Consider the following 13,174-nt stretch of genomic DNA (forward strand, 5'->3'; position numbering starts at 1 on the left):
AAATACTCCTCCTGACCTGTGAGGGCGCTAAAGAACGAGAGAAGTATTTGGAAGGGCCTGACAGTTCGTTTCCGGGACCGGGAAGTGGGTCAGCCTGGAAAGAAGCGAGACCGGATTGATCTAAAAGGTAAACGAGGGGCAGCTTAAAGTAATAAGGCAGCTGCAACCGTTTACCTAGATATCATGCGGGATTACATATAGGGGCCAGGGTAACGCTGATCTTTTCCTTCGTTTGGGTAAACGTTTGGAGAGAGAAGGAGCGAGAGAGGAACTCTCAGTAATTAAAAGAGAAATACGTGTTGTGTGTGTATTGTTAACTGTCTTTGTTTTGTCACTGTAGGCAGTTAAAGCACTTCTCCAGAGCTGTCGGAAAAGGGGTCAGCACTATCGGGAGCACCACTACACTCCACACAAACCTGTGTCTGCACCGAGCACCTGCACGTCTGTGTCTTGTGTTTTTGTTCGGGACTGTGCCCAGTTTTTGTTATCCCCGCGCTTTACACATTGTTGTGTATAGCCGGGGATTTATTATTTAACGGTCACCAGACCTGGATTACCAACTGAAGCACCTTGTTCATTGAAATACCGTTGTCTGTTCATCACTCCTGCACCGCATCACCGCTACAACAGTTCCCCTTACCAACCACTTTGCCACATTCCCCTAATAGTTCTACCCTTGACATTGGCTCCTCTCACAGCTGGAATGACTTCTTACATTTCTTTAATAAAAAAATATTAGACACCAGAAATGAGATTCCACAGACACCTTCTATTAAGAACTCCAGCACAATTTTACCAATTAGACATATCAAGGCTACTATGGGGGCTTTTTCTTTGATTACCTCCGTACAGGAACTGACAGAGCTAGTTCAACATACTGTATTAGAGCTCCTACAGCTGCTCTCTTGATCCTATACCTAGAAAACTATTTAAAGATGTTTTTGGTGTTATTAATATGCACATTTAAAAATTATAAATGGTTCACTTTCCTCCGGTATAGTTTCCTTAGCACTTTGGACCCTCAATAACTTTAGGCCAATCTCCAACCTACCATTCTTATATAAGGTTCTAGAGAGAGCTGTTGTAACTCCATTACAAAAATTTCTAACTCTTAATGGTATATTCGAGAAGTTTCAGTCTGGTTTTCATGGTGCACAAAGCACCGAGACGGCCCTTGAGTGAATGATCTGCTAATAATCTCTGACTCGGGCTTTCCATCAGTATTAATTCTTTGCAATACTTTATATATATATATATATATATATATATATATATATATATATATATATATATATACACACATACACACACACACACACAAGATGTAGCTTTCTTAGATCAGCTGAATAAGACTTCAGTCTTATTCAGCTGATCTAAACAGTGGTGGATCTAAAATACCAGTAATTATTAATATAGGGGCACGTGTGAAGGGCTTGAAAATCAAAGCAGAGAGTGTGCATGTCTTTAGTGGATTTGGGTTTGTAAAATAAGCTAACATGCCAGCAAGGGTTTTTATCCAACACTGTTTGATCAATTGTGCAAATAAATGTAAACATTTGCCAGCGGTGCAAGCCTTCAAATAAAATCTACAATCACTTTCTGTAGTTTTCACAGATCTTAAGTATCACTGAAACCAGACCCTCTGCTGTTTTTATTTTATTTTTTTAATTAAATACAATGATCCAACCAGCACTTAACAAGCACTCAATCTCAGACTAGAAGACAGGCATAATATTCCTTGTTATTAGTTGGAATTCAGATTTATTTTAAATGTTAGTTCCTGATACAACCAATTACCTTTCAAATACAGCACACATCGCCCCTTCACAGTTGTGTTTTAATACTGTCTGTTATTTAAGTTAAGCTTTATTTCAGTTTCTCATTTCTTGGTCACAAGGTGGCGCCAGAGAATCATTAAAAAATAAACTTTCCTTTCTGCTGATTTGGTCTGAATCGTGCATTATTTTTTTTTTATTTTTGGTGTTCTTATACACCAGTTTGACAGGATTAAAAAAATAAAAAAGTCATTTCTAATCACTTCCACACTATGTGTGATATGATTAATCCAATGATTATTATTGATGCTTTCACTCAATGGGACACATTTTCCCCAATTTTGGTCAGATACTGTACTTCCCTTTTCCTCTAAAACGCCAAATGTTGTGGTTGCTATAGCCAGACTAAAATATATTCTGACTGGTATTCTCTATGGTAGGTGGCCTCCCATGTCACTTTGTTCAAATAGGGATAGTGGAAGAGGTTAGACGAAATACAGCAAATGTATTTATTGTTATTATATGTTTGCTGGAAAATAATGTTTTGATTATTCTGATTAATAAATTGAATGAATTATCATTATTTTGGCTAATCATTAGCATTCCTTCCAGAGTTCTGATTCGGGCTGCGTCCAGTTCGGTCCCATAATGTCTTTGAGACTGAAATCTTGGAAGTATTCCAGGCGATGGCTTTGGAGAAAGACACAAAAGAAATGTTATTAGAGCAACAGTGTGCATACGTCTAAAACTAGACACTTATTTACACCTCAAATCAACTTTTACGTGCGTTAAAGGGTACACCTATCATACAGACAACATGGAAACAGATCAGAGATAAAATCAATAAAATAAATACAAAAAATACTTTGATGGAGAATAATGGGATCAATTTAAAACATGTATAATTTGTCTTGTGTGGATAGTGACTAACCGTAGTAAGAAAACAACAAAACATCCACTTATAAAATAACACACTAGTATTGATTTATTACATGTATTCTGATGTAATACTCACAAGTCTGGACCTTGCCCCTCTTCTATCTCATCTCTCGGTATTGGGTACAGGGCTTCATAAGTCCTTCCATTGCCAGATCCATGAATTGCATATGAATTCATTTTATCCACGTCGGGTGGAAAATAGCTCCAGGGAAGGAGTGCTTTCCCTTTCCATTTGTCTCCATAAATGGAAGCCTCATATGCTAAGTTTAGCCCTTGCTTAAACAGGAAGATAAGAGTTACTTATAAGCAACATAAGGGGACACCCCTTGATGCACTGCATGCTTATGAATCATAATCTAGTTCACCAGCTGTAATTATAACAGTGATATAAGAAAAAAGGTATGCCAGTCACATACATCCCCTGCCAAAGATATAAATAACACATTACAGGTGGCAGTACCACGTGAAGAGTTGGCCCAAGTGGGTCACCAACATCCACAGTATACACAATCATATCTCTCATGAGAGATGCCATGCATAGATTCATCACACTCTGATACAGTGGATCACAAGATATAGCCTTTAGCAGAACAATGAAAATGAAGTCGCCATGATGGCATTCATTTGTTATCATTTAATCAAACTTGGGTGAGCAGTTCTATTTCGCCTAATCTAGACAATGAGACCAGGCTTCAACAACACTGGAAGAGTGGATCCCAAGCAGCTAAAAGCGTCTGTGTGAACAGGCAGTTCCACCAGTTCTCTCTCATGTTATTGTATCTTTTACAGTTCGGTTACTGTTATGCGATTTCTAATTAACGCTGTTGATTTTAAATAAACAAATACACTTACTTTCCATGCATTCCCTTTTCCAGAGAGTAATAACAATAAATGCTGCCCATGACTGTAAAACACAACACAATAATTCAAACTACCTTTTAAACAGAATCTGGTAATCTTAAATTTAAATAAAATGAAAGAAAAGGCAAATTCGGGTACATAACCATATTGGAAAGGACAGTACAATGTTGAAAAACTTACGGACAGACTTCGACCTCCAAGTATTGTTCTGTGGTGCTATTTAAAAAGAAGGCTTCAACAACTGAAGTGTGCATGAAAAAAACAAACAAAAAGCAATGCAATGTGCATCTTGAAAGAAAATCCCAACAACATTAAAAAAAAGCTGATACTTAATACAATTTTTCAAACAAATCTAAGCATAATACTAACCCAAAGGGATATTTTTTTGTTATGCACACCTATTTTGTTAACTTGTTGTGGTTTATCGTTCAATCGCAGTGGCATAATGTAATGGGAATTGCATCTTTTATCAAACAGATACCTGCGTGTGAAAAAGCAGGTATCATAAGGAAAACATAATGCGGCAGTTTAACAAGCATCCACTAATGTTCAATCCTTTTCAGGAGAAGTTTGCTGTAGTGTAAATAAATACCTTCATAATCCCACAGGCCAGGAAAAGGCTCTCCTGGGGCACCTGCTGGTGCTGGAGGATCATTAAAAAATGAAGCTTGCACTTCCATTACCAACCCTCCATCTCCCGCTGCCAGCTTCAGGGTCACAGGGTCATGGTTTACTGCCAGGCTATCCCATGTGTGTGTAATGACAAAATCCATCTGAATAAAGGAAATAGCAAATGTACTGACATTCGACAACATTTTTCTGACACTGCTGTTTCTTTTTAAAGCACCCTGGAGAATGTTAGGGCCAAAAAAATAGAAGACCACAAACCCTGGTGTAATTAATACCGTTTAATATTCATTATATATACAAGGTTTGGCCACTTAGGAAATTCCCACATATGTCCAGACACAGAGGATACAAATGCATATTTGTCATTCACACACACACACACACATATTTATTTATATGGGGGGGGGGGATGCGCTGGAATGTGAATTGAAGAAAAACTGAAGATCTTCATTTGTTCTGTTTTTTTTTTTTAATGTATTTAATACGTGTAGCCCAATCTTAATGTCAAAGTAAATGTGCCAATGTTTCAAAATGTAGAAATTATTTAGATTTGTGTTAAATTAATTGCGATGACAAAATAAAAATTGTTATAAATTATTTAAACACTTACTGTGACAGCAACGATACGTCCGGATTTTCCCAAATAAAACGTTGAACTTTACGCTGGCAAAATCCAATAAAACTCACATGATCAGCTGAGTAATAATTTACTGCACCGGGTGGTAACTTAAAAGTCTTATCGCGGAAACAGAACACCATTTCAATATTTTGCCTAGACTAAATCCAAAGAAAACAACAACAAATATTTTTATTTGTGTATTAATGTATTTGTACTTAAAACAAGTATTTGACAATTATACTTACATTAGAAATTCAGTGTGTTCGTAAACTGCGCTGCATAGAAACAGAACCAGTTTCTTGTTTCCAGTGGGGGTAATTATGTTGTTACTCCACTGAGCTCCTTTGAACTGTTTTTTGATTGGCGTTTACTTCAAACCAGACGGCGGAAGAAGTTTAGAAGGAGACGGTAATCATTTTATTCTATGGTAATGCATATGAGGCCATACAAACAGTTAAATTGTGGAATCTAATACATTTATCTGTTCATTTATTTTTTTTAGCATGTGTTAAAATGACGAGCGTGCCGGTTATTCAAGTGTTTTTCGCAGTGCTCTGATAAGCTGCTTGCTCTGGGTTCTCTTGTTACTATGGGAAACAAGCGTCTTGTCAGCAACAGACCCACAGCAAAACCTCATTGTGTTGTGTGTTATTATGAGGCAGCATACAGCAGTTGTAAAATGTGTGTCGATGGTAGCTGCAGGAAACAGCAGTAAGTGTATAGTATAGTACATTATTCCCATGCTGCACAGTAGGTAACGACTTCTTAAAAAAAAAAAAAAAAAAATTAAAAGCAGCTAAAATTATGTTGCCAGAAAGAGGTAGATGTAAATTGAAGAAAGTAACATTACATCAATCATATGGTAATTTAGAACTGAAAAAATAACGATTTACCTGGTTGTTCAGAGAAGTGGTTTCGATATGTAAGTTGTTGTAAAATAGTTGTATCTAAAAGCTTTTGTTCTCAAAGATTCAATGATGTGCAACTGGGGCGACACAATTCAAAATATTACTAAACATTAATACAGCTTTTTTTCCCTCATGGTTTTTAAAATGTATTTATTATCAGTTCTAACTGATTCTAGTTTGAGATAACATTAGCTAATATTACTACTACAGACCAATTGACTTGGCTTCAAATAGTATGTACATAATAGTTTAATTGAATAATGTAATTTATTTGTTGAAACAGATACATGTTCCTGTGAATTAATAACTATAACGTGACATCATATTGAAGAAGCAAAGAAATGGCAGCTTCAGAAGTAGAATTCCTGAGAGACCAAGGTAAGCTTTATAATGCATTTAATTCCTTAATTCCAGGTAGGTGCGATACATATTAATGTAAATATTGTAGTGATCTTGGTTAACGCAGGCAGGTGCATCACACAGGCCTGGGACGAGGCAATCCACACACAGTGCAGGCGCGAACCCGGGACCTCTCGCACTAAAGCATAGTGCCGGGCTTATGTCCCAGAATGTGATTACGTCACGCACCAGCAAGTTATTACATCATATTATTCCTTCCAGAAGCGATTTAGATGACAAGTGAAATTAGTTGGTGGTCTTGTCTTAGTACAGTAGATACATGATTTCCTAGTGCTGAACTTGCTGTTTTAAACAACCGCAATTACTGGCTGATGGTAGTAATTGAAATGGGCTCATTCTACAAATTAGGAACAACAAGTGTAGTACTCTGCTTCCCTGGAATGGAGTCTGTGGAGAATCCAGCAAAACCAACACCCCACACCTTGCTGTAATTAGCACCTCAAGCCTTTACTGACAGTCTCAAAGAGGCCAAAGATTAGATGGGCATGGTGACTGCTTAAGTTTTCAAAGTCATTCCAAGGCAATTATAACACAACGAGGGAGAGTTTGCAATACTCTGAGGATACAAAATCTATGAAGTGATTTTACTTTTTATATGAAAATCTGTTCTAGTCTACATATTTTGCATGAGTGTTATTTTTATTTTTTGTAATTGTCGCTTGTAAGTTAACAAGTCATATTGATATTTCAGTGCAGAGGCTGAGTTCTGCTCTCCGACAGTACCAAGAAGGACATCACTCCCAGTCAGCATCAGTACAGGTACTCAAGTAAAGCATGTTTCTTCTTTTATGTTTTTAATGTCGGAAGCAGTATTTTTCATTGCAGTGGTCAGTTTGTTTTACAGATCTTGATTTTGTTTTACAGTTACTTCTTGTGCTTTATTGTCTTCAGAATGTAGTTTTGTGGAAACGATGTAATCTATGATTTATTAGGCTTCTTTGTATTTTTACCAAGGTCAAAATGTTAATGGCTGTAGTTAAACTTGTGAGAAATTACCACAGAGGGCAATAAAACTTTAACAATCAATAGAAAAATAATTTAAAAAAAAAAAAAAAAAATTCAAACAAAACAAAGTTAACAAAATCTCAATGTAGCTGAAGTGATCACCATTCTTAAAAAAATAAATCAATAAAAATGTAATCAAATACATGTGTTGGAAAACAATACAACTGTGATTCGTGGCTAGCTTTCATCTGATGTGTGTATCCAAGTGATCTCTCCTGCATGAATCCACACCCTGGCAATGAGGGTATAATGAAGACGCTTGTACCGGAGTTTAAGCTGAGCACCGATGTTCAGAACATTGAGTACATTCTGTAGTTTAGTTATGCAAACACCTTCCCATTGTATACCTGTCGTGTTTCTTAACATCGTCCTGCCTAGTCTTTTTGTTTCACGTTTTTGTTTGTTTGTTTGTATTAAAATGCATGTTTTTAAAGCTATTCAAAGCTAATATGCAAAAAAATATGTTTCATTTTAGGGAGGACTACTTGGAGAAAATGAATCTCCTGCTACTTGGCTCACAGACAAAAGGTGACTTCAAAAATGTGTGGAATCTAGCATGCGCTTATCCAATTGTGATGAAACATAGTAGGGACAATCTTTAACAACTTTTCTTTTTCTTTTTTTTTAAGTGTTTGGTGCAGGACAGATGCCCAAAACATTTTTATGATAATGATGGTTTTTATTTTGACAATACTTGATTAATTATGCTGTGGTCACATTTTTAAAATGTATTAACATATTTATTTATTTTTTAGCCTCATGGCACCCCTCATAGCAGAATATGACAGACACGTGGAAGACATGAGTGAGCAGCTGCAGTACTACAAGGTTAAATCACTAGTTTGTTTATAGCTACTGGTCATTTTAGTTGGGGGATTTTAGTAGGGCTTTAGCCTGTGCATGTGTTCCAAATGTATACATTTTCAATAAATGTAAACCACACATTATGCATATCATGTGATAAAAACATGTCATATTTATTTTATTCAAATGAAGGGTTTAAAAAAAAAAGTGGTATGAATGATTACACTTTAATTTGTATGTATAGCATACTGTAACCCTAAATATTGCTCTAGTAACGTAATTTTAAAAAGTGAAGTTGGCCTTGTGTAGCACATTTATTTTACCTCTTGATTTTTGTACCTACAGACACAAATGGGTGAGATGAAGCTGAAACTGGAAAATGTAATAAAAGAAAATGAAAGGTACTGTTTATTCATTCAGTGTTTGGTGGCATTCTGGTATTTAACAATTTCACAATCATTTAACACTGAAGGTTATAATCTTTTCATAGTTGCATAAGATGGCAGGGCCCTTGATTTGCACCAATGTGAGTGTTTATGTGGCGCAGGCACCCTACGGACATTCACCAGTGCCATAACTGAATAGCAAACAGGTTTTACTTGTTTAACTTCTACATCTATTGGTTTGTTCTTCAAAAAAGAAAAGGGAGATAGAAAGAATTGGGGCATAAAAGGCAAGCTTTCCATGTGAATTATTTGCATAATTGTGTCAATGGCATTAAAAACACTGAATAATTCTTGCCGGTCAGGTGCTGAAACACAGGGTTCTATCAATCTAAATAGCAGCTGATCTAAATGCTGCCACTGAGAGAATGATTAAAATCAAACAGTGCTTGTGTGTCTTTTTAGTGCATTATATTTCTGTCTGTTAAAAATATGGGAAACTCCAGGGAGGGTATTTAGAGATTTCGATTAATTGAATAGACCTGACAATGTGTTAATGGTTCATTGACAAACTTTCTCAGGCATCGTTAGTGCACCATTTAAAAATATCAAAATATCATAATCTAAGACCCTTCACAAAACAATAAATGCAAATATGATGACACTTATTCGTTTGTAGGGGTTGAAGTTTTCAGATTTTGTTTTTGATCACATGACATCCCTTTAAACTTATTTTGAGCTTATTTCTGTTTCCCAATTAAACCCAGAAAAATCTGTTAATTCCGAAACAATGTTGCTTTTTTTACCTTCATATCTTGAGAGCCTGATTGTTTCGTGTCATTTTTATTTCAAACAGACGTGACAAGTTATGTTAATTGCTAATCTCATCCTAATTGCATTTCATTCTTTCAGACGCCAAGTTTATCATTGTGCTTTTGTTATTTTCACTCGTTTAACAGAGCGATGACCGATTCAGCATAAAATACCCATTAGAGTGTATACTGATAGCACGTACAACATTTAAAATTTCCTTGATTTGTAGCAAAAAAAAAAAAAAAATCTTAAACCCAGTTTGTTATTAATTGTTTTCTCTATTAGGATGCAGATACAGCTTAACAACTACTAATTTAATATTTTAAAGGGAAGTCAAGATTTGAAAAAAAAAAACTGAAAAGTTTAAGCCATATTCATTTGTAACCCTATTCTGTGGTAAGCAGCAGTTAAGTTGTCGTTCCTTAAAGCAAGCTTCTTTCTAGGTAGATACTAACACCAGAATACTGCTGTGATTGATCAAGTTATTAGTTCTTTATGATACATTGGGCCACATTTCCTTATTAAAAAATAATTTACTTTTAAAAGAATATCTACACTGCACAGGTTCCCATTTTGAAATAGAGCTTAAAGCATGCTTTCAACATCTTGATTTTGATTACTGGGAATGGTAATCACATGTTTGAATTATCGATTTTAATGTATGTATTTGTTGTATAAAGGCTTCATGCAGAATTGAGGGAATCGATAGAAAAACAATTACAGTTCCTACCTTCTGGATCTGGCCTTGAAAGCGATTCTCTTCCTGAAGGTGGAGTCATTGCAAATCTCCAAGAACAAATACAACTGTCTAATCAGGTAAGGCAAAGCTGGCAGTAGACACTGTTGCACTGTGCCTGTGATATTACATCATTACACATTGGTGTGAAAGGTAATCCTGAGAATGAGTGGACCTGTATTTTTAACTAGCTCTCAACATGTCTCTACTTTCCCTCTCTATTTACTGTAACAAGAAGTAGCATCAGTGTGCCTGTTTATGATTAGCGGAGAAGCAAGCAGAGTTCCAGAGGGGTGGATGTTTTTTACAGTTGCCTTTGGGTAATGCAAACAAACGGGCCAGTCAGCAAGGTCTGAAAGTAGAGTGCACACAGAAGGCTAACATTAGAATAATGCAGTGAACAAAGTATTTCTTTTTTGGTTTAAAGTTTAACATTAAAACTAAATTGTAAGCATGTGTGTCACACTTGAGAGAACTGCTTATCAAGTTGTGATAGAACTTAGTAGCAACATTCTTTACCACAAGTTAGTTGAGGGTATTGGAATATGCCTGCTTTCATCAGTTTCTTGTAAGTTTGATCAAAAATAGCTTTTGAAGTTATGGGTGAACATATCAGATTCTAACTTGAGATTGTTTTCTGTTTTTCTTAGGAAAAGGAACAGGCACTGGAGTTGTGGCAGTCTGTTGCACAAGAACTCGATCGACTGCAGCAGCTGTACCAGAAGACAATGGCAGAAGCACAGATCCATGTGGCTGAGAGGCAACAATTGAAGGTATGTTGAATTCTGATTCTTGATGAAACGGAAAACTAATGTCAATAGTATTCTATTCTGTAACCGAAACCCATTCTGTGGTAAAGAAACCCCTCATAATGTGATTGTATATATTGTGATGGGATAATCTAGTTTGTTATTCTCTAAACCAATACAATATCTTTTTGCATCTCAATCCTGGTTTCAGCATGCCCCTAACCAGGTAAACAATATGATGATGTTGAGTACAATAAATTTGCTTCAGCTTGACTCTAAGGTTGCACAGCTATACACGGCTGCGGCAAAAAAAAGTAGATAAGCACCAGTGTTTCCAATAAAATTTAATTATGAATTTTGAGTTTGCATTGAAGATGCAATTCTCCTCCTTCGCCACTAAAGGTAGTATAATCTCAGCACATGACTGAGGAATCCTGGCCTTTTGAATAGAATGTCTGTCTTGGTAGAGAAAGTTTCAGTGTTATTAATGCAAAATTGTCTAGCAGAATATTTTGATATAAATGCAAATTCCTTTTGTGCAACCTGTGCTTTTGTTTAGTTTCTGCCAGATTTAAGCGATAATCCACTTGCTGGGAACTGAACACGTTTCCAACATTTCTGTTTCAGGATCAACTGGCACATGTTCAACAGCTTGCTCAGCAGCTCCAATTAGCCAATCAAAAGCTGGAGTCGGTAAGGCAAAAACATCTGGGAAGCCTGTTCATACCACAGGCATTATATATAGAATGTGCACACAGATTGGGTTACATCTGTCTGTCCCGTAATTCCCACTGTGTTACTTTCTGTTGGCATTTCAGAACTTTACAGCTGTAGAGTTGATCCTCACCTTAGTAAAATAACACAACTGTTGACCTTCTACAGCAGTACGTTTGCAGTCGGCCCTCCATAAAACACTTGCAGCCTTTTGCGCTGTTCTAAAGTCCGACAAGAATTTCAGCTAAGATTTATACAGATTTAGCAAAGCAAAATGAGCTGTCGTCTGCATAAAAACAACCTGTTAAGAATTATTCAGGAGTGGAAATGTTATTGTCATAGTTTGACATTAGGGCTGTCAGTTAAGCCTCCAAATAGCAATCGATTAATTTGGCACACAGTGTAATCGTTCAAATAAATATTGATGATTGTATAGCCCACATACATTTTTTGTTCTTTTGATTGTTGTGGTCTTTCTATTGTTTTTTACGCTGACGTAGAACTGTAGCACTAGTGCTTGTTCATGTGTATATAAGATGCCAAATACCCTCCCCCTTCTGCTTACACATTGACATGGTTTTCAAAATAGTTTGGGATCTGTGCTCGGACTCAAAATACCCAGTTCCCAAAAATCTCAAATGCACATCATTCGTTTTATCAGCTGTGGGCGGCACTGATTGATTGTACTGACATCGACTAGATGAGGTCATCAATCAAGAAACACAGACAGAGCATGCAGCCTAGTTTGAAAAATACATCGGAAAAAACCATAAACAGCATTTCCTGGTTTAACAGTTCATTTTGAAACTCTAAAGGAGCGCAAACTATATACAGTCAGTTTTCTTTAATGTGCACAATGTATTTACATGTTGTTAACCAGGAATACAAACCTGTTGTTCTGCTCTGGATCCAAGGCGGCGCGCTTTTTGTTTAAATTGAATACACAGTACTTACAAAGCATTTTGAAACCTGATTTGCTGGTAGGATGGGACCAGCAAATCAGATGCTCGTTAACACAAGTGGAAAAGAAGAGCCCGCCCACTGTTTGTGTGGCAGAAATACTGTAAATAGTAGGGCAGGGTGTTCGGTCCAGTTTCATTGATAAACTTAAATAATGTTATTAACAAATTATAAAAATGTAATTATTTAATCAATTAAACAGTATTTATATCGATGTATGTAATGAGGAATGAAATCGATTGAAAAAGTGATTTTTGATGTAATCGTTGCATCCCTATTTGACAGTGCTTCAGAAATAAAGGTCAAAACAAGTATCTCACTCTCGTTTAACCCTGCCTCGATGTAAATATGAAATTATAGCAGACGCTATCATGAAAAAGTAAATCACCAGGACCTACCATATGAATATGTACAAATGTGTAATATAAATACAAATGCATATATATGCCACAAGATTTAATTGTGCTAAATGATTTTCGAATTAATTCATCACAATTGGATAGTCCCTTATCTACGACATTTTGCATTTATTGCATTGTTTTTATTGATAATGTGTACACCAGAGGAGTTGATTGTCTACTTTACATGCAAGCAACATGTTTAATCTCTAGTAATTTTATAAAAATTCAAATAAAATATATTTAATTTTCTCATTGAAGATAAGAAATTGCAAATATACTGTATGCGCAAAGGAAAGGTAACATTATATGTTTCCCATGCATTTTTAATTAAGAGCTGTAGCCCATTGTTTTCTTTCTTTTTGTTTTTTTAGAGGTGGTGGTAGCTTAATCCTTTTTCTCAGTTCTGTAGTGTCAGCTTGTTACAAGTATGTATCTCAGGACTCCTTGTTCTCCGTGT

The 13,174-nt window shown here is 36.0% G+C and overlaps 2 protein-coding genes across 5 annotated transcripts in view; one reads left to right on the plus strand and one right to left on the minus strand.

Moving 5' to 3' along the window:
- Positions 1 to 1,369: 1,369 nt before the first annotated feature.
- c1h4orf33 (chromosome 1 C4orf33 homolog) lies at positions 1,370 to 5,143 on the minus strand. Of its 2 annotated transcripts, none has more exons than XM_041267794.1 (6): positions 5,070 to 5,143; positions 4,168 to 4,348; positions 3,756 to 3,816; positions 3,567 to 3,618; positions 2,791 to 2,990; positions 1,370 to 2,465 (listed from the first exon to the last, which is right to left on the minus strand). In XM_041267794.1, the coding sequence occupies exons 2-6, from the start codon at positions 4,346 to 4,348 to the stop codon at positions 2,372 to 2,374; spliced, it is 588 nt and encodes a 195-aa protein (XP_041123728.1). In that variant the 5' UTR covers positions 5,070 to 5,143; the 3' UTR covers positions 1,370 to 2,371. The 2 variants fall into 2 exon arrangements, with proteins under 2 accessions (XP_041123728.1, XP_041123719.1); XM_041267785.1 differs by lacking the exon at positions 5,070 to 5,143 and adding an exon at positions 4,816 to 4,921.
- Positions 5,144 to 5,161: 18 nt separating this feature from the next.
- sclt1 (sodium channel and clathrin linker 1) overlaps positions 5,162 to 13,174 on the plus strand; it is a 28,647-nt gene continuing 20,634 nt past the window's right edge. Inside the window, exons 1-9 of one of the 3 annotated variants that reach the window (XM_041267766.1) lie at positions 5,162 to 5,232; positions 6,016 to 6,110; positions 6,844 to 6,911; positions 7,633 to 7,685; positions 7,913 to 7,985; positions 8,307 to 8,362; positions 9,838 to 9,973; positions 10,544 to 10,666; positions 11,270 to 11,335. In XM_041267766.1, coding sequence (XP_041123700.1) covers positions 6,074 to 6,110; positions 6,844 to 6,911; positions 7,633 to 7,685; positions 7,913 to 7,985; positions 8,307 to 8,362; positions 9,838 to 9,973; positions 10,544 to 10,666; positions 11,270 to 11,335 — 612 coding nt within the window. In that variant the 5' untranslated portion in view covers positions 5,162 to 5,232; positions 6,016 to 6,073. The other 2 variants (XM_041267759.1, XM_041267775.1) reach the window with 2 other exon arrangements.

Source organism: Polyodon spathula, chromosome 1 (assembly GCF_017654505.1).
Source record: "Polyodon spathula isolate WHYD16114869_AA chromosome 1, ASM1765450v1, whole genome shotgun sequence".
Lineage (NCBI taxonomy): Eukaryota > Metazoa > Chordata > Actinopteri > Acipenseriformes > Polyodontidae > Polyodon > Polyodon spathula.